Source organism: Piliocolobus tephrosceles, chromosome 8 (genome assembly GCF_002776525.5).
Source record: "Piliocolobus tephrosceles isolate RC106 chromosome 8, ASM277652v3, whole genome shotgun sequence".
Lineage (NCBI taxonomy): Eukaryota > Metazoa > Chordata > Mammalia > Primates > Cercopithecidae > Piliocolobus > Piliocolobus tephrosceles.
Genome location: NC_045441.1, coordinates 124,080,278 through 124,107,322, shown reverse-complemented (window position 1 = coordinate 124,107,322; position 27,045 = coordinate 124,080,278). Strand labels below are relative to the sequence as shown.

The 27,045-nt window shown below is 39.9% G+C and overlaps 1 protein-coding gene across 1 annotated transcript in view; it reads right to left on the bottom strand.

Annotated features, from left to right (window-relative positions):
- CALD1 (caldesmon 1) overlaps positions 1–27,045 on the bottom strand; it is a 192,778-nt gene that overhangs the window by 6,591 nt on the left and 159,142 nt on the right. The window contains 7 exon segments of the mRNA XM_023190088.2: positions 2,311–2,392; positions 2,489–2,532; positions 10,596–10,736; positions 13,338–13,599; positions 19,498–19,643; positions 25,091–25,168; positions 26,803–27,045. The exon segment at positions 26,803–27,045 is cut by the window's right edge and continues 11 nt beyond it. Coding sequence (XP_023045856.2) covers positions 2,311–2,392; positions 2,489–2,532; positions 10,596–10,736; positions 13,338–13,599; positions 19,498–19,643; positions 25,091–25,168; positions 26,803–27,045 — 996 coding nt within the window.

Here is a 27,045-nt window from a genome sequence, read left to right as displayed (position 1 = left end):
ATGCGGAGGTTGCAGTGAGCCGACATCGCACCATTGCACTCCAGCTTGGGCAACAAGAGTGAAACTCTATGTCAAAATAAATAAATAAATAAATAAATAAATAAATAAATAAATAAATAAATAAAACAAGAAGATAGCTGCAGTGGGCTTATATTTTAATAGAAAGGAAAGATGGTAACTAGTTATACAAGTATTTATTTCACATTGTGCTAAGCGCTATGAAAAATAATGATGTGCCATAAAGCATGGCACACAATCGGCGGGCAGTACTTAGTTTGGGGGTGCAAAGAAGGTTACTCTGAGGAAGTGACATTTAAAACCAGATCTGACAGAAGACTTGAAAGTGGCGAAGTAAACAGGAGCAGCAAACTCCATTCCACACAGAGGTAACAGCATGTGCAAAAGTCCTGAGGCAGAAAAGTGCTAAAAGATGGAAAGACTGAGCTACTCCTGCATGGGAAATATATTGGAAGGAGGAAAGAATGAATGTAAGTAAGAAAGAAGTGTATTCAAGACACTGCCAGCAGTAATGAAGGCCATACCCCAAATGGCTCAAGTTTCTCTTCCAGTCCTGCTCTGTGGCCTGTGCCTATGTTCAAGAAGGCACAGCCAGGATGAGTGGCACCATTATGAGGGGCTATGGCATAAAGAACGATCTCATTGGACTGTACAAAGTTTAAAGCTGCAGTCTTGGTTTCATTACACCTATTAGTGCTACGACCAACTCAACCACAGAAAATAAAGATCTGCAATCTGTTTTATATTTTAGTGGACATTTAGTCTTGTAAATCACATCTTTAGTGTTAGGACTTGATTATTCCTTTGATAAATCATCAGATGCCTCTCTTTCTTATTCCTTCATATCATCTGTAAACTATTATATGTGTATCTCCATTCTACAATATAAAGAAGAAGAAAAAATAAAATCAAACTGATCCAATTACTTCATAGCAGGTGCTCTGATGTGCAAGAGGCTAAAACCATTGACTAAAGTCTACACAAAGGAGAAAAAAGCAGAATCACGTCTTGATCAACGACACCTTCCTTCTTGGCGCTTTGGTATTGGGAAATACACATTTCCAAATAGAATAAAACCCCCAGGTCAGTTGGGTGGGGGAAAAAAGGTGGAGTAGATAGACACATAAAACTGTGGTCCTTCAAATATAAAACAATCAGTTTGAAATTGATGATGATTAAACTTGGGTTGGCTATCATCTTTATATTACATTATACTACTATTTTTATTTGATAATAAAAGGTTTTTATAAACAGGATTAAGTAAGATTGTGAGAGACCTATTCAAACCACATATGGGAACATATTTTATAAGGAATTAGGGATATTGAAAATATACATGTGAATGTATAAAAAATATAGTTAAATACTGGCCGGGCACGGTGGCTCATGCCTGTAATCCCATCACTTTGGGAGGCTGAGGAGGGCGGATCACCTGAGGTCAGGAGTTTCAGACTAGCCTGGCCAATATGGCAAAACTCTGTCTCTACTAAAAATACAAACAAAAAAAAATTAGCTGGGCGTGGTGGTGGGCACCTATAATGACAGCTACTCAGGAGCCTGAGGCAGGAGAATCGCTTGAATCCGGGAGGTGGAGGTTGCAGTGAGCCGAGATGGCATCATTGTACTCCAGCCTGGGCAAAAAGAGTAAAACTCTGCCTCAAAAAAAAAAAAAAAAAATGTATATATATATATGTGTATATATATATAAATAAATACCAATAAACCCATTTGTTTAAAAAAACACCATTTTCATTAAACAATATTCAGGCTGAAAGTAGAAAGTAATTTATTTAAAACTCTTCTAAAATTTATCTTTATTACTGTATTTCTTAGAACTTAGAATTTCAAAGTAAAATAAATCATTAATATTCTAACACTATTGGTGGCCGGGTGTGATGGCTCACATTCGGCTTTGGGATGCCAAGGCGGGCAGATCACTTGAGGCCAGGAGTTCGAGACCAGCCTGGCCAACAGAGTTAAACTCTGTCTCTACTAAAAATACAAAAATTAGCCAAGTGTGGTGGTGGGCCCCTGTAATCCCAGCTACTTGGGAGGTTGAGGCAGAAGAATTGCTTGACTCTGGGAGGCGGAGGTTGCTGTGAGCAGAGTTTGCCACTGCACTCCAGCCTGGGCAACAGAGTGAGATTCCATCTTAAAAAAAAAAAAAAAAAAAATTTCTAACACTCCTAGGGCTATTGGACTTGATTATTGTCCTAAGTGTTTTTATGATCTTCTATGTAGTCAGAATCTATTTCTGTTCAGCGGGATCATAACACTGAGGACAATTCTCACCTCAATTGCACTGGTATACTGCTCCAGTCTGCTGTCAATCTTGGAGACTACTGCTGCTTGATGGGTCGATTTGACACCACTGCTAAAAAAGTAAACACATACGTATAAAAATATGAGAGAGAATCTTCCCATACATATGCTAGCTGATTAGTTCAACTGAACCATCAACCATATTTACCTTTTCTGCACAGACTTATTCAAAAATTCTGCTCGCTCTTCTATCTAGGAATTGCAAAAGAAAATAAACCCAATTAATATTTCAAGCTTATAAGCAGTGTTTCTCAGCCCAGGCCAGTATCATCCCTGAACCTGTTAAATAAACACACCAAAGAGCATATAAGGGTATTTGAGTTACTGTGCATAGATCTGCTAGAAAGAAAAACTACATATAAGGTATCTGGTAGTGAAATTTGGGGGAATGAAGGTAGGATTGATACAGGATAGAGAAAATGTGTAAAAAAAAAAAATCAAGTTTTCAAGGCAAAATAAAGACCAGACAGAAATGGAATAAAAAATGCCTCTAAAACCATATAAATCAGTAGCAAAATAATTGAATTTTAAGACTAACATAATTGGCTGGGCACTGAGGCTCACACCTATAATCCTAGCACTTTGAGAGGTCAAGGCAGGCAAATAACACTTGAGGTCAGGAGTTCAAGACCAGCCTGGTCAACAAGGGGAAACCCTATCTCTACTAAAAAATACAAAAATTAACTGGATGTGGTGGCACATGCCTGTAGCCCCAGCTACTTGGGAGGCTGAGATGGGAGAATTGCTTGAACCTGGGAGGGAGAGATTGCAGTGAGCCAAGACTGTGCCACTGCACTCCAGCCTGGGAGACAGAACGAGCATCTGTCTCAAACAAACAAAACAACAACAAACTTAAATAATTTTTTCAAAAATACACACTGTTACCCTTTAGGATGTGTTGACTAGAGACATACCATGCTATTTGAGTTAACAAAATTTTCTCACAATGTTTTAACTATGTATTTGGTATGTAACAGGATTGAATAACTAGGAAATGTGAACTAGTCCCTTATTGCTTAACCTGATTTCCTAACTTGACAAGGGTCAACGATCAAGCCTATTGTTGAACTTCATTAGCTGTGGAACATAAAAGATGGGATGCAGGTAGAATGAGGATGGGGCACAGCTCATCTGTAATGGCTGAGGCTTCCCATGAAGCCCCTCTTAGTGTGAAATAAGGAAGTAAGCCCAGAGAAACAGGGGTGGACATGGAAAAAATCAGCAGTTCAGTAGTCTTTGATGAATTCTTTTTTTTTTTTTTTAAAGCTAGGAACTTTTTGCTACAACTGAAGCTGCTAAATCAAACATTATATTTTACTGAAACTGTATCACTTAAATTTAGATGGTGGCCATAAGCAAATATTTGTTGAATCCATGCCACAGCCAACTCCAGACTAGAAATATCCTCTGCCACCCATGACTTATCAATACCATGAGCAAATACCTTCTTTGCTTATGACTGCATGTGCCAAAGCACAGGCACGCTGAAAAGTTCCATTTTGTTCCCTGTTCAGGACAGCCAAGAAATCTACTAGATTATAGTTGCCCTAGGCTAGTATGTTTGAGTGGCCCCTTATCTCAGTGAGTCTCGGTTAATATGAGAAATTACCATAGACTGGATGATTTAAAACAACAAGCATTTCTCACAGTTCCGGAGACTGGGAAGTCTAAGATTAGGTTGCCAGCATGGTTGGGGTTTGCTGAGAGCTCTCTTCATGGTTTGCAGATGGCCACCTTCCTGCTGTGTCCTCATATAGCGCAGAATAGAAAGGGAGCAAGTAAGGTTCTGTGTCTCTTCTTAAAAGGGCACTAATCCCATTAAGGGGGCCTCCACCCTCATGACCTAATTGTTTTCCAAAAGTCTCACCTCCTAATACCATCATATTGAAGGTTAGGATTTCAACATATGAATTTTGAGGGGATACACACAATTCTCCAAGATGTGAGGGGTTCTTTCTGACCCAGACTGGTCTGGGATTCATGAGCAATTAATAAGTATCACAGAGTTTTTCTTTTGAAAACATGCTTCCTCTCTAATATCAGTTGAATAGCACTTTTATAGATATTAGAGCATTTCATTCTTTCTGATGATTTCCTACAAAGACAAAAGCAAACTCTTACTTAAAAACCTTTATGCAAAAAAGTACTACAAGTAGTGCTGAGTTTATGGGATATATAAAAAATCTATAAAGTAACTCATTTTTCTGATTTTAATTATAAACTTAGATTTATATTTCTGTAGAAAAAATTCCCAGGTGAGTAAGGTGAAATAGTTTAGAACCATGCAATGCACTGGCACTTTTAATAAATATTACCCGTCCATTTGTCCTTCCATCCATCCATCCATCCATCCATCCATCCATCCATCCATCCACCTATCCATCCATCCATCCATCCATCCATCCATCCATCCATCCATCCATCCATCCATCCACCCACCCATCCTATTTTTATCCCTGACAGCCTGTCAGCCAATTAGCCAATAAATTATATATTGAGTACCTTCTATATAAAATTGAATACTAATAAATAGTGCTATTGATCGAATTGTGTCCCCCTAAAATGCATGTGTTGAGACCCTAACCCCTGATGTGATGGTACTTGGAAATGGGGCCTCTAAGGAAGTAATTAAGGTTAAATGAGATCACAGCGGTGGAACTCTGATCCTACAGAATTATTATCACTACAAGAAGAGACACTAGAGAGTGCACCCGCTCTCCTTCCACCATGTGAAGACACAGTAAGAAGGCAGCCATCTGCAAGCCATGAAGAGGGCTCTCATCAGAAACTGAATCTGCTCGCACCTTGATCTTGGACTTCCAGCCTCCAGGACTGTGAGAAATACATTTCTATTGTTTAATCCATCCAGTCTATGGTATTTTGTTATGGCAACCTGAGTAAACTAAGATAGACAAGGTCTTACTCTTTTTTTTTTTTTTTGAGACAGAGTCTTACTCTGTTGCCAGGCTGGAGTGCAGTGGAGTGCAGTTGCTCATTGCAACCTCTGCCTCCTGGGTTCAAGTGATTCTTCTGCCTCAGCCTCAAGTAGCTGGGACTACAGATGCATGCTACCATGCCCAGCTAATTTTTGGTCACCATGTTGGCCAGGATGGTCTCGAACTCTTCACCTTGTGATCTGCCCACCTCGGCCTCCCAAAGTGCTGGGATTACAAGCGTGAACCACTGTGCCCGGCTGACAAGGTCTTATTCTTTAAGGAACACAGAATTTAGTAGGGAAGACTAATACAGTATATAAAATAAAATATTTAAAAATTAACAGTAGGTACAATATTAAAAAAATGCTGTGTGTATAAGAGAAGTAACTAGGGGAGTTGGAGAAGGCTTTTCAGTAGTGTTGATATTTGAGCTGAGATTAGTAGTTTCTGGTTTACACAGTTTCAGAAATGAGTTTATGAAAGTGAGGAAGGAAGTGCATGGCTTAACCAGGAAAGGGCATTTCTGGCAAAGCAAGCACATGTACAAAGATTTGGAGAGCCATAAGGCACGCAGCGTGGTGAGACTGAACGATAAAGAAAAATTCAGTGTGGTGGGAGGACAGAGGCACTGCAAAAGGGGATAGTGGAGGTGAGAATTGTTCTTTGTCCCACCTGCAGCATCTTTATGACTCAGGGATCATCTTTCTAACCTTAGCCCTGGCATTTATTCAAATCACGGAGGTTCTCAGATTCCTACCCCTCCTTTTGCTTCTATCATAGCTAACATAGCTTGACTTCATCATCGCATTCCACACATTTTGTCAGGATGCACTGTCGGTTTACTGATGCACTCCTGTTAGAAAATATCCTAACTTAGTGGCTCTATGTAATTTAACAATTTGTACTGAATTTGTATATTAAATGTTCTGTTTAAGGAGTTTAATGAGGGAAATTGGTTCTTCTGAAGACTAAGAGGTGGCAGTATTGTCTCAATAAAACTCGAATAAAAGTACGCTATTTGTTTTAGAAAATTGGTGCTCTCATTACTCCACACCCTGCCCCCAACCAATGAAGGCAATAGAAATAAAAAAATCTTTGAATTGAATTTACTTAAAATCTATTCTTTATTACATATGAAAATCACTCACTGCTAACATAATTTAATGATGAAAAACCAGGTATTCCTTGTTTCCCAAACAAGGAATAGAAATCATGAGTTATTTTTTTTAAAAAATACTAGTTGACAGTATTTTGATGTCAAATAGCAAATATTTTTCCTCCCATTGGTATTCTACAATACTAACTTGTAACCACTTATAAAAGCTGCAGGTCCAAGGGCATTAATAGCTATCCCAATTAAGTTGTAGAATATGAAATTGAGCTTGAAAATCAGAGTCACAGCAGGTGCTTCAAGGCACATACATGGAGGGAAGCATAGACTGTCTGCCCCGAATATGTATCTTTCTTATGTAGAAATTTAAAATATTCTAGACCTTTTTTTATACATCTACTTTAATCAACTGCAGACAAATGCCTCTTCACCAGAGGGAGTAGATAAATGGCTTCCTGGGGGCATTAGATGAAATGGGAAGTCAGCATTTGGTTGAGGGAAAGACCAGAGAAATAAGTAAGTTGAGAAATTTGGTAGAGAGGAAATAATTAAAGAGGCGGGAAGGGTGGGTTATAGTTTCTCCTGAAAAAAAAACCACAGTAGAATTTACAAGTCTAGATGACTACTATTTTCTTCATGTTACCAAGCCTGTTCAAGGAAGGCTTGAGCGGGATTTTAAAGAAGGTAGAAAGAGAGAGCATGGTTTTCTTTTTCTTTCTTCCTTTTTGTTTTTGGAGATGGAGTTTTGCATTTGTTGCCCACGTTGGAGTACAGTGGCGTGATCTCAGCTCACTGCAACCTCTGCCTCCCAGGTTCAAGCAGGTCTTCTGCCTCAGTCTCTCAAGCAGCTGGGATTACAGGCATGCGCCACTGCGCCCAGCTAATTTTGTATTTTTAGTAGAGACAGGGTTTCTCCATGTTGGTCAGGCTGGTCTCAAACTCCTGACCTCAGGTGATCCACCTGCCTTGACCTTCCAAAGTGCTGGGATTACAGGCATGAGTCACCTCGCCCAGTCGAGAGCATGGTTTTCTTTGACTACTGTTGAGTCAGGAACAGAAGACCTAGACTGGGAATGGGCTGAACTCTGAGAGCTGTACAGAGATAGCCTGAGCCTAGGGAGGTTTTGTTTTCTAGAGCCGGGGATCTGCAAGCCATGGCCCATTTGTTCATGGGCCAAGTGCAGCCTGTGTTTTCCACACACAGCCACCAACTTGAAATTTTTTTTTTTTTTTTTTTTTTGAGATGGAGTCTCGCTCTGTTGCCCAGACTGGAGTGCAGTGGTGCGATCTCGGTCACTGCAACCTCCACCTCCCAGATTCAAGTGATTCTCCTGTCTCAGCCTCCTGAGTAGCTGGGATTATAGGCACCTGCCACTTTGCCTAGCTAATTTTGTATTTTTAGTAGAGATGGGGTTTCTCCATGTTGACCAGGCTGGTTTCAAACTCCTGACCTCAGGTGATACACCTGCCTTGGCCTCCCAACATGCTGGGATTACAGGTGTGAGCCACCGCACCTGGCCTTGAGAATGGTTTTCACATTGTTAAATGGTTAAAAAAATCAAAAGAAGAATAATATTTCATGACATTAGAAAATCAAAATAAAATTACATAAAATTCAAATTTCAGTGTTTACAAATAAAGCTTGCTTACTCCACAAGGCCTTTCTCTACTCATTTTGCTCTGCTCTGAGATCAGCATTTTGTCACCTTAGTAATTACTGAATCATTTCTTTGAGGCAGTCATTAGTGCCATCAGGGCAGCCACCTTGCTTTGTTCTTTCCCTCATGGGACATAGCATGCATTAAGTATTTCATAAATAATCAGATATTAAATGTATAATCCCTCTTTGGCTTACTTTCAATTTTCCCTGAAGCAGATCTTGAGACAAGGGTTCGAGTACAAATAATTTATTTGGGAGGTATCAGAAATATGACTGGGACCCAGACCATCATAAAGACTAAATGAGCCAGGTGCAGTGGCTCACACCTGTAATCCAAGCACTTTGGGAGGCCAAGGTGGGCGGATCATGAGGTCAGGAGTTCGAGACCAGCCTGGCCAATATGATGAAACCCCCGTCTCTACTAAAAATACAAAAATTAGCCGGACATGGTGGCGTGCGCCTGTATTCCCAGCTACTCGAGAGGCTGAGACAGAAGAATTGCTTGAACCTGGGAGGCAAAAGTTGCAGTAAGCCAAGATCGTGCCACTGCACTCCAGCCTGGGCTACAGGGCAAGACTCCATCTCAGAAAAAAAAAAAAAAAAAAGACCAAGTGAAGCTATTTGGGGATTAAAAAATTCTGATTTTCCTGTGGAACAAGTAATAACTGTAAAATGTAAGCAGCTTTTGGTCATTTTGGTGTGCCACCTGATATAACCTTATACATATGTACATAATTAACCATCCAGACCTCGCTATGATTCCTTTTTTCTTTTTTTAGAGACAGGGTCTCATTCTTTTGCACAGACGGGAGTGCAGTGGCACTATCTCGGCTCACTGTAACCTCTGCCTCCCAAGTTCAAGTGGTTCTCCTGCCTCAGCCTCCCAAATAGCTGGGATTACAGGTGTGCACCACCATGCCTAGCTAATTTTTGTGTTTTTAGTACAGATGGAGTTTCACCAGGTTGGCCAGGATGGTCTAGAACTCCTGATCTCAGGTGATCCACCTGCCTCAGCCTCCCAAAGTGCTGGGATCACAGGTGTGAGCCACTGTGCCTGGCCAGACCTGGGTATAATTCTATCATGGCTTTGCCCATTGTTGATGCTTTATAACCTAGCTAGGTTGATGGAAAATGAAATGTTAAAGGTTCCAATCTCTGAAGATTCATTCATTTATTCATCATTTAACAAATTTTTATTAAGTATCTTCAATATGATGTAAAGCACTGTGCTAGATGCTCAATGATGTTAATCCTCAAAGAAATCGCCACTGGCAATAATGGTGGACTGATTATAAATCAAGGATGCCACTTTCTTGAGTCCACTGTGTTTTCCCCACATCTCAACTCAGCTGATTCCTGCTCCTTCTCTGTTGTCTTGGCAGCACTCTGTTTTACATCAAATAGGAGCTGTGCTCCATGAAGGCTGTCATAGGACCAAAGCCATCCTGGAAAAGGACCCTCTCCAAGTCACATTTCACCTCCTCCCATAATAATTGCCTTAAAATTTGCACCTGTACCATTTCCAGCTGGCTTTTAATCATGACAAAGAAAAAATGAACAGCTAGCATGAAAAGCAGCTTAAACTTTTAAAATATACTTTCCCATTTTATAAATTTTAAATGTGTCTATTCTCAATTGCTCAAAGGAATGAGGCACATGGAGAAAGTGGATCAGTGAAATTCAGAGATAATCACCGAATGTCGTTTTAATGTATGCCAAAGCATCTAATAAATAACAGATTAAAAATTTCACTACTGTCTCTCCTTTCCATATGTTGTAAACAAAGAGAAGCTGTGAAACAGCTGAAAGGAGGTGCTATGGTCCAACATTTATATGTTGAAACTGAATCCTTGATGTGTTGGTAACAAGAGGCAAGACCTTTGGTTGGTAACTAGGTAATGAGGGTGGGGCCCCTGTGAATGGGACTAGTGCCCTTATAAAGGAGGCCTAAGGGAGCCTGTTTTCTCCCCTTCTCCTTCCACCATGTGAAGACACAGGGAGAAGGTGCCGTCTTTGAGGAATAGGCCCTCACTAGACACCACATGTGCTGGCACCTTGATCTTTGACTTCCCAGCCTCCAGAACTGTGAGTGATAAATTTTGAGACAGAGTCTTGCTCTGTTACCCAGGCTGGAGTGCAGTGGTATGATCTCGGCTCACTGCAACCTCCGCCTCCTGGGTTCAAGTGATTCTCCTGCCTAAGCCTCCCAAGTAACTGGGATTATTATAGGTGCGTGCCACCACGTCCGGCTAATTTTTGAATTTTTTGGTAGAGGTGGGGTTTCACCATGTTGGCCAGGCTGGTCTCGAACTCCTGACCTCAGGTGATCTGCCCACATTGGCCCCCCAAAGTGCTAGGATTACAGGCATGAGCCACCGCACCTGGCCCCTGTCTAAAGTATTTTGTTATAGCAGCCTGAAGAGATTAACATGGAAGGAGAGCAAAAAGATAAATGAAGCAAAGGCCCTGAATAATCAATAACTAAACAAGGGGCTAAAATCCAGTTTCTATCATATTCTAATAGAGGTTTTCTAGGGAAAAAAAATACCTTGAGAGATGAACCTTTAGGAGTGAAACACTTGAATGGTTTCTTGTCATCTGACAAGCCATCTTCTGGCATCTTCTGGCGTTTCTCAGCAGCTTCTGCTCTTCGCCTTTCAATTTCTTCCTTTAGCCTCCTCTTCTCTTCCTAAGAGAGAAAGAACAAATAACAAGGCATCAGTACCAGCTTCACAGCCAAAGGGAAGAGTGCTGTAGGAGAGAGAGCACAGTCAGGAGAGGCAGCAGACTCAGGCCGCAGGCTGGACACACCCCTTCTAGGTGGTCACCAGAGGTTCAGCTTGAGAGCTGGAGTCGAGCTGCCTGTATTTGCATTCTGATAGTGCTACTTTCCAACAGCCTGACCTTGGCCATGTTATTTATCTGCTCTGTGACTCAGTTTCTTCATCTGTAAAACAGGGATAACAATAGTACTCATTTTATAGGGCTTTTGTGAGGACTTAGTGAGAAAGCACATGTAAAATGCTTAGACCAAGCTTGTCCAACTCACAGCCCAGGGGCCACATGATGCCCAGGATGGCTTTGAATATGGCCCAACGAATTCGTAAACTTTCCTAAAACATTATGAGACATCTCTGTGTTTTGTTTTGTTTTGTTTTTAGCTCATCAGCAATCATTAGTATTAGTATATTTTATGTGTCACCCAAGGCAATTCTTCTTCTTCCAATGTGACCTAGGGAAGCCAAAGAGTGGACACCCATGGCTTAGACGAACACTCATTATGATGATTTCCTATAGGGTGACACATAATCACCACCGTCCTGTGGGTCATTAACAATGACCTCACACTTCTGTATATGTAAAAGGAATATGAATATTCCTTCTACCTACATCCTAGGAGAGTTATGTTGTGAAGACAAATAAATAACTTATGTGAAAAGCTATCTAAATCTGCGGTACTATATTTGCCAGATGGTACAAGAGGTGATTTTATGGTTGCTCCCTGCTTCAGGTGAATATATAATTTTAGATGGTTTGACAAACCTGAAATACTGTAGACACTGACCATAGTGGTGCAAACGTAAATGTTTACAGATTGTGTCATTAACCCCTCTGTGTTTTCATTCCTAGTCTAGAATATTCTGTCTTCTCTATCGGGCAAACAATTCAGGGCTCTGATCAAGTTGCACACTTGATTTTCTGAGACATTTATGCAGTCTTTGGTAGTTCTTAAACTGTGAGATCATTATCACTACATGTTCTCAAGCAGCGACTAGATGTTCTTCTGTCAAAGGATGCCGTAGAAGGATCCTGTGTTTCGTAGTTTAGCCCAAATAATCTCCTGGGTCCAATCCAGTTCTAAGACTTCATGATTTCCCTTCAGCCTTTCCTGATACTCTCCTCCTCTGAATAATCAACATAACAACAATGATGGCAATAATGATATCTACCAACTTTTGAGTGCCTAGAATGTGCTAGGCACTGGGAGCACAATGATCTATTAAATTATTGGAAGAATCCTGCAAAGTAGATATTATTTCATAGATAAGGAAAAGACACAAAGTAGTCCAGATTTCCCAAGGAAATCTTGTTAGTGGCAGAGTTAGGATAAAAGACTGGGTGTGTTCCGAGATTGCAACACTGCACTCCAGCCTGGGTGACAGAGCCAGACTCCGTCTAAAAAAAAAAAAAAGAAGCCTGGGTGTGTTTAACTCCAAAACTCTATCATCCTGATTACTTCCCAACCAAAGCTAATTGGCTCATTGAAAGTTGGAGTTAAAAGAGACCTCAAAATGATGTATCCAAATTTTCCGTACAGTTCCGGAAAATTTTGCATAGGATCCATGTCAAACTGCCATTGAAAGTTTTTTTTTTCCTTTCATATTTTTGAATGATGGAAGATCACTATTTCAAAAGCTCTAGGCTCTGAGTTGGAAAAGCAGGGTCTCCATACTGATTCTACCATTTATTAGTCAAGAATCTTCAATAAGTCACTCAAACTATTTGATTTCTGGTTTCTTTGCCCATAAAATGAGAACAACGTACCTTAGGATGAAAGGAAAGAATGCACTTTGTAAACTGTAGTACTGTAAGTTGTAGTTGGTTAAACATTATTTCATATGCGGAGCCAAAATGTTCCTCCTTGTAACTTTATCTGCTGTTTTTAGCTCTGTCTTAAAAGATGAAACAAATTCATCTGTTTATAATGATGGGGTTCGTCCTGCATGTCAGGCACGGTATGGGGTCCTGGGTATACAGTAATGAACAACGCAGATACTGTCCCTGCCTGTTTACATTCTAATGTACTTACTTGCTCATTTTAAAAAAAAAAAAAAAAAAAAAAAAGATTAAAAAAAATCTTCTTTATAAAAACTCTCCAACTATTAGAAAAGAAGTATCCCATAACTTCATTCTGGTAACTAATTTGCAGACTTTTCATCCTTCTCAGCTTTCTAACTTTTCCCTTTTGAGAGGCAGTAAAGGGTAATGGGTTAACACAAAGGAGACCTCGGGAAAATTACAAAAACAAACAAACAAACAAAAAAACAAACAAAAACCTCTCTGTGCCTCAGTTTTCTCATCTGTAAAATGGGGATAAGTACCCATGTCAGCGAGTTCTTAGAAGCAGTGGACAAATTAATATGTCTACAAGTTTTAGAACCGTAACTAGCACATGTTAAATTTATTATTCTTAAAAAATATTTTTGAGAGCCCATGCTCAAAAGAGCAGCCGCACGGCACCAGGGAATTTTCTCGTGCAACGTTCTCAGGGGGCTAGCGCCGGCCTTACCTCCTCTCTGAGTTTTCGATCGGCTTCCTCCTGCTTCCTCCTCTGCTCTTCCTCCTCCAGGACCTTCCTTCTCTCTTCCCTCTTTTTCTTGAGTTCCTCTAGCTCCAAAGCCGCCTCCTGCTGCTTCTGTTTGAGCTTCTCAAACTCTTCGCTCTCCGTCTCCCCGCGACGACGACGAAGCTCCTCCAGCCTTTTGCCGGCTTCCACCTGGGGGGCGCCTTCAGCCTCCTTGGTGTCCACGCTGGCCCTCCCTCCAGGGCGGCTGTGGTTTGGGGGAAATGGAAAGGGGTTTACATGCTTTTGCCTGTAGTCTCCCTGGAGGAAGGGGAGGTCGGTCTGCGGCTTTTGCATCCCAGACCACATCCCCAGTGCCTCTCATTAGCCCAAGGGGTAGGCTGGGGAAGGGGTCTGCCTGGAATCACAGAGTCTGAATGGGAGCCTCTGCTCTGCCACTTGCGCTTGGTTTCCTCAGTTGTAAAATGGGACAAATATGCACTGCAAAATGGGATTGTAAAGTTGTGCAGCTGCTATGGAAACAGTATGGAGGTTCCTCAAAAAATCAACAAGAGAACTACCATGTGATCCAGCAATCCCACTTCTGACACACATCTAGAAGAATGGAAAGCCGGGTCTTGAAGAGATACTTGTATACCTGTGTTCATAGCAGCACTATTTACAAGGACCAAGAGATTGACGCAACCCAAGTGTCCATCATGGCAGAAGTGGATAAATAAAAGGTGGGCCAGCCATTCCATGGAATATTATTCAGACTTAAAAAGGAAGGAGATCTTGTTACCTGTTATGACATGGATAAATCTTGAAGATACTATGCTAAGTGAAATAAGTCAGTCACAGAAATTATACAAATACCGTGTGATTCCACGTATATGAGGGATCTAAAGTAGTCAAATTCATAGAGACAGAAATAGAACTGTAGTTACCAGGGGCAGAGCGTGGGTGGTGGTAGGAAATAGAGTTGTTTAGTGGGTGCCGTCTTTCAGTCTTGCAAGATGAAAAGAGTTTTGGAGATCTGTATGCCTCACACTACTTAACTGTACATTTAAAAATGCTTAAGATGGTAAATTTTAGGTTATGTTTGTTTGTACCACAGTTTTAAAAGATACATGCTACAACATGGAAAAATGGGGCAAATACTATTTATTCTATTTACCTCTGCGAGTTGCATGGGGTTATGTATTATATCAATATGATAGATATCATACTGATATACTATGATTTATATATCATCTACAGTATAAATATTAGTTGTTATTAGAAAGGAAGGCATGTAGTGCAAAACGTTACTTGTGAATGAGTTCAAAAGTCTCCTTCCTAGTGGCCTTACTAGTTCTTTCCCGTAAGTTACTGGTTAACTTGGGTCTGCCTGGAGTAATGGATCAGGAGGGAAGACACAAAGGTTCAGGCACTGCAAATGGGAAAAAGTGGCTGAACTAAGCAGAGGCATTGAAGTAAATCCATCTATCCACAACTTTGTCTTGAGCTTGACTCTAGCAGCTGATCTCTGGCAGATGAAATTACCCATTGCCTCTTGATTAAGAGCTAAACACAGTGATTTATGTCTATTCTTACAGAGCTGCTCCAGGAAAGTCCTTCATGACGGCATTAACCCATGGCTTCAATTTGTGTGTTTTCTGTGCTCTTTGACCCCAACACAACTGGAATACTCCTTATACAGACTTAAAATTATGAAATTAGCTTGGTATGACATGGTTATTACTTACATGTCATTCTTTATGCTTTCTAAACCCTTTTCATATCCACTACTTCATTTAACAGTCACAATAACTGGGAAGATGTCAGGTTAGGTTTATTATCCCCATCTTACAAACAAGGAAATCACAGGTAAGAGAGAGAATAATATACTCAAACTTTTGGTAGCTAGAAAGCAGTTGAGCCATGATCAGATTCTAATGCTTATCTATTAGTTGTACTCTTCTTGTCACTATAATTATACCTGAAATTAAATACGTTTTGTTATGAAACAATGAATAAACTGAAATAGAACATGTTAGCCTATCTCTCCACCTCTCACCTCAAACCTTCAGGATAGAGTCTCAGAGGGACCTTTCCAAACTCTGTCTCTAGAGTTTCTACAGTCTGGGTCTAGCTACCTTCCGTGCCTGAGCAGAAGCAATGTTTCATCAGATAGAACAGCTTATAAAACAGAAAGAAAACGGGTACGTTTTTATATAAATAAGAATTAAAAGTGAAATTATGTTGAATTTTATTTTGTGATTAAGGAGGATACACAGGGACTTCATTGCAGAACTGGGAACATGTTAAGACTTAAGACAGAATGCTATCCCAGGAGTCCTTATGGTAAAATTTTATTTCAGAACTGGCATTTTTAGTATTTTACACATCTATAAAAGGATGGAGACATATCATTAGCACCTACTGTGACCCTGAGTTTCTTTAATAAATTTGCTATATGATACAGTTAGAACACTGATAATTTTAAAACATGTTGATACTCAAAGTAGGACTTCGGTGGAATACAGCATTTTCACTAACACGGAATTCACCTAAGTTGGATTTGCCTGGGGCGTCACTAAGCAGAATTTAGTGGCTTAATTTAGGCTTGAAGGCCCTTGTTATAGGTAGTCTTTAAGAGGCAGAGATACAGCTTTGCCATTTAAATACTTATTAGCAAGTAGTAAGGTCATTCTTAACTAGATGTGAACGTAGATATCCTATTCCTGACATTTTTGTCTAAGAAACAAAAGAATTACCACACCCTAATATCACGTGCTACATTTAAAGAATGGCACAGTATTTCTAGCTGTGGAACAAGAGAAAGAATAAAACAAGAAATGGTCTCAAGAAATACACTGTGCAATATTGATTTTATAATATATATGTATATTATATATCATGCTTTTTAAACACTGAAGTAGTTCTGAATATACTGTGTCCTCCAGAACAATACTTTTCAAGCTGCAGACCAGAAAGTCAATTTAGTAGTTTGTAATCAACATTTAAAAAAAAAGAAACAGAAAATATCGGAGTACACTGCATAGAGCAAAAGAAACTATCGTTTCTTGACACACTTGTTTCAGTTATGAAAACATATACAGGCGTGTACTGGGTCATTATGTAAAATTTATTTCTTACTAAGGGCTTAGGTTAAAAAATTCAGAACTATTGGTCTAGGCTCTTGTCAGTTACAAGTAACTTTTATTTTGAACTCAAGGTTAAAGGGTCCCTCAAAACCTTGTCGTCAAAGGCTCTTTCAGGGTCTTCTAGGTTCACAGGCCTGTGACTTCTCTCTCAGTCAATTTAGGGTCTTTCCTTTCAAAAATGAGTTTGCTCTCTTTGTGTTCATCATATTACTGTACAGGAACTGAACCGGCAAAACACATGCCTATGGAAACATCTATGGATTCCACTAGGTGTCGCTCAGTCTTCACTTTGGACAATCAATATGTCCGTCATTAAGGACTGGCTGAATAAGTAATAATACATCCATCCAGTGGAATCTAGTATCATTAATTATAGGCTTATATTTATTGGCATAGAAAGCAAGCTATGATACATTCTTATGCACAGTGCAAGAATCAGTGTCAAATTATAAGTATACTCACACACATGTATATACTACATATAAATATACATACGTGTGTGCGTTTATCTTGAATAGTATACACATAGATAAATATCTGGAAAAAGTGTTACTGGTGGTTATCTTTGGGTGGTGAGTGCTTATTTTTATTCTTCTATTTTCTGAGCGTTTTTAGAATGAGTACTTTTTTTTCTGTAATCGGGAAAAAACCTTTTAATTTCCACCTTCGAAAATAAAAAATCAAAAAACCCTTCATTTTGCACTTTCTATAAAATCCTTGGTAATAATTTGCATCGCTATATCCTGCTCATTGAATTGAGATTTTTATGTCATGTTTTTAGAGAAAACAAGTGAGTTACAAGAAAACGCAAATATCAGAGGGAACAGTAATTAAATCACACATAAGCAGCTATGCTCAAAACAAGAGCAAAAGTTTTGTTCACACCACCCCTGCCTATGTGCACGACCTCAGCATTAGGGTGCCACTTAAGGTGGAAATCTCTTCCATAAAGTTCTTTCTCCCACGCCGTCCTTGGCTTCTTTAGGTGTAAGTCAAGATGAGTATTAGGCTTTTGACCATTAAGAACACAGCTTGTTTTCAGTTAAGCTGGTACGTACTAAACTTATCTAAATAGAGACTGATAATCTCTTCCTCTCTCCTCATTTTCTATGTATATGGAGCAAAACTGTACTTCTCTGCTTCAATCAGCATGAATTTCTAATTGAAACTAAAACTCACACACGTTGGTGGCTAAACAAAAATAAATAATATGGTAGCAGCTTGTTCCTAGGTATTTTTTTTTTTCCTCTCCAAAATAGAAAAATTAAGGTCAGAGTCACATGTAAGGGTTCTTAGCACTTAACTTGTCACCATCGCTTGTGACTATTCCTCCCTTCAAATTACCCAGCTTTTTGGATTTCTACACAATAGGCATGTTAATTATTAATTTGAGCTTTGACTGAAGCTTGTTGGCAAGTATGCTAATTGTTAAACAGACTTTTTTCTACTGACAGATTTTTTTCAATGTTATTTCTTTTAACAAAAAACTTACACCTTAAAAGAACCTTATGCTTACAAGACATGTTTTAAACTATTAATTAAAAAATTATAATATTAGGTAATATTCATTGAATACTTTTCATGAACCTAACCCTATTCTAGGGCATTAAAACATTAAACTACAGGCACTTCAGCAAGTTTTAGACTCAACCTGAATCAACTTGCTTTGTAGATTTTCTATGGATGTTCAATAAACTTAATTTTCACATCTATTCTCTTGGCAATCCCAAGTAATATCTATAGATTCTACCTTTCTTATACCTTCATCATTTTATTTAGATCTTTTATGTACACCTTTTCTTCTGTGTGCTTTAGGTTCTCCTTTGGATAAACATGGGTAGGTTTCTGCTCAAATTTATGTATAGAAAAATTGTTTTGGGGCAACTGTATTTATCCACCTTAGCCTCTTGGATGAGATTGAAATGTCCATCACTAGTAGCTCCCCCTGCTTTTGAATATTACAAAGGCTTTGGTGTGAGGAGCATGTCAAATTTCTCCCTCATACCTGCCTGATGACTTTCTTATTTGAAGTGTTCAGAAAAACAGGGTCTCTAGGCAAGGCTGCAGCCAAGGAACAAGCCCAGGGAAATCCACACTGCAGGAACCCAAGACTCTTCTCCAGCACATCTGGCACAGCAACCAGTGATGTAACAGAGGTTGGAATTCGGCCCCAGTGGTTGGAGGGAATGTTTTGTGGGGAAGGAGCACAGGAATCACGTAGCCAGCCCAGTGTCTGCACCTCAAGTTCTTCTACAAAACTGGTAGAGAGCTCTCAGGATTCGACTGTATTTAGAAATGAGGATTTACCTGAATATACTGGTCTCATCTGTCTGATAATCAGTTGCCCAGATTTTCAATTTGATAGGGTAGGGGGTTATGTTGAGGGGAAAGCTCAAGCTATACAAGAGAGTTTTTCCAAACTGTATAAAATAGAGCAGTCTGTCCATACCCTCTCACTCCCTCTTAGAGACTTCCAATGCAAATGAGCATGAAGGGCTCTCAAAGTCATATAGTAAAGAAATCTGTTGAATTTAGCTTAATTCAATGTTTCCCAAGTATTTCACCACAAAACAATCTTAGTCTTACGCAGTATTTATTTACAACCTTTAGAAAACGCATTCTTGAAAATGGTACTGAGAAAGGTCTCTTAGGAAGGTGGTCAGACCATATAGAGATTCATTGAATGATATGAATCCCAGTCATAGTGTTTTCTAATACACTCATCTCACAAAAGGTCAGTGAACAAAAACATGGATGCCAAGCATGATCTGCCTTTCAAAATAATGGGAAAAGCAGACTAAGCCCTGTCTGAGCGGTGACTGCTGGTCTTCTGTTAGTGATATGAGAACTGCATCTGCTGACTGAGTATCTCTAAGACAATGGCTAATGACCTCACAACAAAAGCATGCTGCCTGTTTAGCACGTTTCTGTCTGGAAGCACAGGATGGGAAGACTGACATTTTAAAATTTTTTTTGCATGTGAACACAGTTACTATTAACTAGTTGCTACTTCTTACCTGAAAGTATTCTCAGTATGTTTAAGTTTGTGGGTCATGAATTCTCCATTCTGCGACTTAACTTCTGTAAATCCCTTCTTTCGATCCATGAAGCTCTTAACTTCTTCTTTGGGTTCTCTGTCCTTTTTAATCTTTTCATCTTTGATCTAACCAACAGTACATATCAGGAAGAAATAGAACAAGAAAAATCTTATTAGGTTTTCGTTGGTGTCATCAAGTAAGACCCAAAATTGTTAGGAAGGCAGAAAACTCAGAAAGAAACCACTCAGATGTGGTAGAGTTGGAATCAGGTGAAATTCTTAGAGAATGAGCTATGGTCCTTTAGCCTGTGAACAAACACCTTTACCACAATTTTAAGAAGGTAAGATCATCCCTGATCTCACTGGGATTTTTATTTTCAAGAGCAGTGGTAGTACTATTGTTTGGAAACCATAACGTTGTAGGAACTTCATGTAAAAGTAGGTGTTTGCAGTTCCCACTGGGAAGAGCAATTATTAGGGTGGCTTTGATGGAAGAATGACCACGTTGCTTAGACAGGTTTCTTCCTGGATGGAGAGAGAATCTGTGAGAAAGACACAAATGTGAAAGGAAGAAAAGGAAACCTTCCAGTTTAGCTAGATCTGCCAGGCCAATTCTGGCAAAGACCAGTATGTTAATCAACTGAGTAAATTATGTCCCAAGGACGGGACACTTACTAACCCTATCTTTAGCAGGAGGATCTGTAGTCATCTAAACCATTAAAGTTAGAATGGAATAGGAAAAATTCCAGGGTTTACCTTGATTTCCATTGTCAATAAAAATTTAGTTCTCTGGAAGTAGTTTTGTGGTTGTGGTGGGAGACACAGGAAGATGATATATGGAGGGCAGGTGTTAGCTTTCATTATTTTGTGGGTTTTGTGTTTCTTACAGTAAATGAGACAGATTATTTAAAAGTAAAATGAATTTACATAGCTTTTTTGGGGGAGGGGGTAAAGGAATTCAAATTACTTCACTTATATCATCTCATCCATTCTTAAAAGATGCGTGTGAAAACAGGTGAGGTGCATTCACAATGGTTCTTTTCAAGACAGTTACAAAGCACGAGCATTCTAAAGGAACCCACAGAGGAAGGGCAGGCCGTAAGAACTCAGGACTTTAGGTGCTGTGGCCTAGGAGGTTCTATCCTGACCTGATCACTCACCTCTTCTCACCTATTCTTCAGATACCCTGTGAAGATTTACTCCTAAAGTGCATTTTTTTTTTTGTTTGTTTGTTTTTGTTAGAGACAAGAGTCTTGCTCTGTTGCCCAGGCTGGAGTGCAGTGGTGCAATCTCGGCTGGCTGCAACCTCCGCCTCCCGGGTTCAAGGGATTCTCCCGCCTCACATCATGAGTAGCTGGGATTACAGGCGTGCAACACCACACCCAGCTAATTTTTGTACTTTTTAGTAGAGAACGCGTTTCACCATGTTGGCCAGGCTGGTCTCAAATTCCTGACCTCAAGTGATCGACCCGCCTCGGCCTCCCAAAGTGCTGGGATTACAGGTGTGAGCCACCACACTTGGCCTAAAGTGCATGTTTTACAAAGCAGAGCACAGTTTTTTGCTCTTTATTGATAAGTTTTAAGTCATTTGTCTTCTTTGGGTATTATCTGATCAATTACTAGGGATTCACTACTATGCTGTCCTAGTTAGTTAAGACTTCAATCGTTCACCATGGGGTATATACCTAGGATGTCCCTCGGACACACTGAAAATGGGGGCTGTACTTTGCCATTCTCTCCAAGAGCTTTGTCTGTAAATCAAGAAACCTGACTTTTGGCTCCAGTGCTGACAACAAAGTAGTTGTGTTACTTGGACAAATCACCTGACTGCTCTGGGATGCTGGTACCACGAACGTGAAAAAATGTGGTTGGACCAGAGGATTCCTTCTGAATTTTTCATCCTGTCATTTCCCTCTTGGCTCCTCATGGGTCATGAGAGGCTACAGAAAAAAGGAGCAAGCTCATGGCTTGAATGACACCTTCATTGTGACTCCCTGATGGCTGTCCTTGCCCAAGAATACATCAGTATTCATTGGACAGGAAGGAGGAAACAAAATATATTCTCATTTTGGCCTACCATTGTTAGACTTAGCCCCAAAACCCAGACACTGGAGTTTATGTTCTGGTTAAGAATTATCTGTGGCTCCAAATGTGAGGGAAACCCATTTTAGGGATAACCATGAAACAAATTCTGAGCAGGAGCTCACAGTCTGTGGAGCACTATGCATGGAGACATCCCCTTTTAACTCATTTCTCCTATGTTGCAGTCAGAAAAGTTTCCATTCTCCCCAAATGTATTATATCTGATTTACTGGTCCCAAAAGTGTTTAAGGTAGATCTGTAAGACGATATATGTCTAACAGAAAAAAAATTCCCTGTTTTTCAAGCTCTGCCTTTATTGGCAAAGGCTACAGTGGATGGCAGGCTTATATTCTTTATGGAAAACCTTAGAAACGTTGTCAATGTAATAATGACAATTTGAGTTCAACTGAAAATTATTTTCTCTTTCTGGGAAATGAATAAATAATTTCATAGAGCCTTTACATTTTTTTTTAGATGTTATGGCAGATTTAACCCAAACTCATGGGATTCTGAGCCCCCCGGGAAAGGCATTAGATCTTATAGGTCAGAATGTTACCATGGAGAACATCTGTGCTGAAGGATTAATAGGTAGTCGCGTATCCTGAAAGAGTTTGTGCGCTTCATACACAGATAACATTAGCATACTCAAAAGAAAGGCTCTGGCCAAATGTGATCATTTGAGTTTTGGAAATCTAGATACTTGGGATATCCAGTGGAACAACACATGCGGATGAGGTGGGGGATGGGAACTCAAGTGACAGGCCCCTGTGTCAGGGAGACACTCAGAAAGTCAAGTGAGCAAGGACTGAGATGTGTCTCGAGCATATTTTGCATTATTTGGTTCCAGAATAGCAACAAGAGCTGGGTGTAGCTACTATTTCCTCAGGCTGGGTGTAACGTGCTTTTGTTAGCTTCAGAAGCCCCAAATCCTTTCCTGGGTTCAATGTCTGTAACATGGACGTCTTCTAGACTCCTCACTACTGAAAGTTTGGTTCACGGACAACATGGACCTCATGGAATTAGATTCTGTGTTCTCATGGAATTAATTCTCCCAGGTGATTTGCAGGCGCACTAATGTTTGGGAAGGGTTGATCCGCATGACACAAACATCACTTTCAATACCTCAGGAGCAGCTCTGCTAGAAACTGTTTTCCTGTTAGGAGCCAGAAAAGAAATAAAATAGCTCCTGCATAAAGAACTAAAAAGAGACTTTTTATAATTGGTGAGGAGAGAAAAAAAGCTAAATTAAGTTTCAATGTTGGTGATCGTCTGCAACTCATTGCCACAGTTAAACTGCAGTGGAGAAAGGTTTTATTTTGTGTGTTTTTTAAGACATTGGAGTGATTTCTGGAAATGTTTTCTCTAAGAAGGCTCACGTGATGTTTGTGTTTACTTGTGATTGCCCTATCCTATGCTGCATAAATCCTTGAAAGGAAAGGTTTTAGTTAGTTGCTTTCTTTCTTTCTTTGAACAAAAAGGAAAAAAAAAAAAAAATAGGAAGAGGTTGTTTAAAATGGCTGAATCATGTAAACATGATTCAAAGCTGTCTACATAAAGGAACAACACAACTAGCTGGAAAGGGAAAACCTAGTCTTTCGACCAGCAGGTTATGTACACAATGTTAAAAAAGGAACATAGATTGGATTTGTTTTCTTTCTTTTTCTTTTTTTTTTTAACCAGTTTGAGTAGCTTATCTGGCCTTGTGTCAAAAACAGGCCAAATGTTTTGGAACTGGCTGGAATGTGCTGAGGGGCAACTGGGGAAAAGGGCAGGGCTCAGTCATTCCTGGGAATATCTGATTGACAACAAGGATGCTGTTGAACTGGGACCTTATCTGAAAAGAGACAAAAGGATCATCCGAGTGGCAACTGATGGGCCCTTCTAGTTCTCAGACACTCTACATAGGTACAGAAAGCTTTGGTCAGTAAAAACAAATCCCATTTTAGTGAACTGAATGAAATTTTAGATATAGACTCCAGTGTTTTCTACAGCCTCCCTTCCCCCATGTGTTTAATTACTGAGTCATCATTTCATGCCCACTTCTTTCTATAAAGACATTCACCAAGAAACACTACAAGAACCCATGTGGGACGTATTTCTGAGTTTAGTTCTGAGGTAACTTTCATTTTTCTTTTTTGTAAATGAATTTGTAGGCATTTGGTCACCAAATGAAAAGTGTTTCCCAACATGTTCAATGAATGATTTCCTTGACTGCCTCATGAGAGCTAAATGCAGTTTTCCTGTTATTAGCATTTACACTTTCTCCTTCCTTTATATGGCCTGTGCTCATATTCAATTTTCACTTCCAAACCACCGCAACTTCTATTAGAAACAGAGGAACATACATCTTTTTTTTTTTTTTTGAGACGGTGTCTTGCTCTGTGGCCCAGGCTGGACTGCAGTGGCTGGATCTCAGCTCACGCAAGCTCCACCTCCCGGGTTTACACCATTCTCCTGCCTCAGCCTCCCGAAATGTAACATGTAACATGAACTAGAGGTTTTCATTTTTCACGTGAAAGTGACAAAACATATTTAAGAAAATAATCCACCCCCTATTTAATCTGGTCACCTGTTTTCTAAACATGGATTTCTATTTAAGATTTTTAGCTTTCTTAATAGATGCCATGATAGGCAGAGAAATGTAGCAACAGTCCATGTGGGTTGGAGCTTATTGGCTACAAATCACCTCCCCGGTCTCTTGGCGAAGAACTTCGGGTCTTCCTACTTCTAATAATTCAGTTTCACCACATTCTAGTAAGTTTTGTGAACTTATTCGATATAGTCACAACTTTTAAGATTATTTGGGGCAAACACAGCACCAAAGTTGAAATGCAATCAGGTGTTCTGATGTGGTGTTCTGACTACTGTCAAACCCCGTGCCATTCTATCTGTAGAGCTCCTTGTTCACTTACCTACAGTCAAACACCCTGGCACCCGCTCCTGTGTGTGCCTCAGAAATGCAATGCAGAACATTTGGCCAAACTTTTCTTTTGAAAATCAAATATCATCTTTAGTTCATCAAATTTTCTACTGAGATGTGTATGGGTGTTTTTCCTTTGAAAAGTTAAAGCATTAATCAAGGCCAGTTGGAAATATTTCATGATTGAAATGAAAGTAGAATGGCTCAAGGAAAAAAAAATTAGCATTCAGAAGAATAGAAAGCAGGATAAATTGATTCCAGCAGTGTTTTTCAAGTCTTTTTGATGGTGTCCCACAGAAAAAAAGACAATTTACATGACAATGCAATACTTACTACCTACAGTGCCCTGTGATGCTTTCTATCCGTTTCATTTTTTAAAAAATGCTGACTGATACATTTAATTAATTTTGAGACACTCTAAGCTGATCTTACTATTCAGTGGATTGTGAGTCATGGCTTGAAATACACTGGATATGGGGTTACAATTTTGAGATCATCAGACCTGAGATATCTTGGAACACTGACTGCTTTTTCTGTTGCTTTACGATCATTACTTCTCAATCATATTTACCTCTTCTTTTTTGAAGGTAGGCTTGTCTTCTTGGAGCTTTTCTCTTTTAGCTTGCACTTTAGCTCCCTTCTCTTCTCCCTTTTTATTTTCAAGAATGGTAAGGTCACACAAGTAAAAGAAGCCCTTTCTAGTTTACAAGAGTGACAGGGTGCTCAGATCGCTTTGCACGTGCTGCATGGGATGGCTTCTCTTCTGCCGTCTCAGCGTTCACAGCACAGTGGTTCTAAACAGCAAGGTGGGCTATTTTCTTCCCACCCCAGCATCTTCTCGTGTGCCTGCCATTGCGCTTACTGAAATCTAGCATGATGTGGCACTCCTCGTGTGTTTACAAACCTCGTGTGTGGTTTGGTGCACTTTGCTCATGATCTCAGTTCTAGCTTTGTTCATGAGCCTCTTGTACAGAAGCAGGAGTTAAAGACACCTTTAGTGCAATGCAGGCTTAGTGACAGAGAATTTGCTCTGGAAAGGTGAATGTGAAAGCATCTCTTTTTTTTTTTTTTTAGGAGTAGTGGTGGTGTGGTGGTGGTGATTAGGTACAGCGCTTTTAATGCAGCCTTGCAGACAGAAAAAAATCTTTCTCAAAGCTTACGAACATTTTCCCCCTACTATTTCCACCCTTCCTCAGGCCACATGAATTTGTGTCACCCAGATAATAAAGAAGCATGTATGCTCTTAATTACCAGTCAATTATAAATTGATACTACCCTAAATTAATGGCTTTCTGCAAGTCTACATTAAGCTGAGGTCTACATGTTGGCAAATCAGGGTTTTGACTTTTTTTAAAGGAAAGGTTCCAACCAGTTCCTTTCCCCTCTTTATTACCAGATAATTTCCAGCGGTTTGTTTTTGCCTTCTTTTTTTCTTTCTTTTTTTTATTTTTTTATTTTTTTGTTTTTGTTGTTGAGATGGAGTCTCGCCCTGTTGCCCAGGCTGGGGTGCAGTGGCACAATCTTGGCTCACTGCAACCTCTGCCTCCCGGTTTCAAGTGATTCTCCTGCCTCAGCCTCCTGAGTAGCTGGGATTACAGGCACATGCCGCCACACCCAGCTAATTTTGTATTTTTAGTAGAGACAGGGTTGCACCATGTTGGCCAAGATGGTCTTGATCTCCTGACCTCGTGATCCGCCCACCTCGGCCTCCCAAAGTGCTGGGATTACAGGCGTGAGCCACCGCGCCCAGCCTGTTTTTGCCTTCTTAAGATGAAATGTCTGACCATTATTCTTCATGTCTATTTCCCACCCCAGCTCTTATCATTTTTTTAATTCAACATCAAACCCATGAGTGAGGTAAGGAGTTAAGGGCCTCTTGCCTCATGCAGACCTATGGATAGAGGAAAGATAATTAAAAGAATGAGTTTAGATGCAGGTGCAGAATCAGAAGCCAACACACCACCACCACATTTATCATCTTTGGATTAATTCATTTTTTTTTTTTTTGGTATTCATAACAATCAAGCACAGAGCAATCAATTTCTCTCTGTCTTCTGGACAGCCAAATTTACTGGCTGTCCCAGTAAAGTTGGTTGATTGAATATTCAGCCATCAATCAATTGCCGCATGCTTGTGTATTGCTATGGCCTGAGAAAATGAACAGCTTGCCAAATGATCAAGCATGTGAGCTATATGCATGTGGCCTCAGTCCCAAATCAGATGTGCATTACATTTCTCACAAGTCACAGGCATCACACATTTGGTGCAAAATGTTTACTGTACCTGTTTCTTTAGGACAGCTGTCTGAAGTTTATCTTCTTGTGCTTTCTTTTCATTTACCCATTTCCCTTCTATTTTCTGTTCTACCTTTTCCCCTTTTATCTTTGTCTCTTGCATGGCACGTTTTTTCTCTTCTAGCTGCTTGTTACGTTTCTGCTCTTCTATCTTAGCCTTCTCTTCCTCCTCTGCCCTGGCCCTTTGCCTCTCCTCTGCTGCCCTTTTCTCTTCCTCCTTTATCCTCTGCCT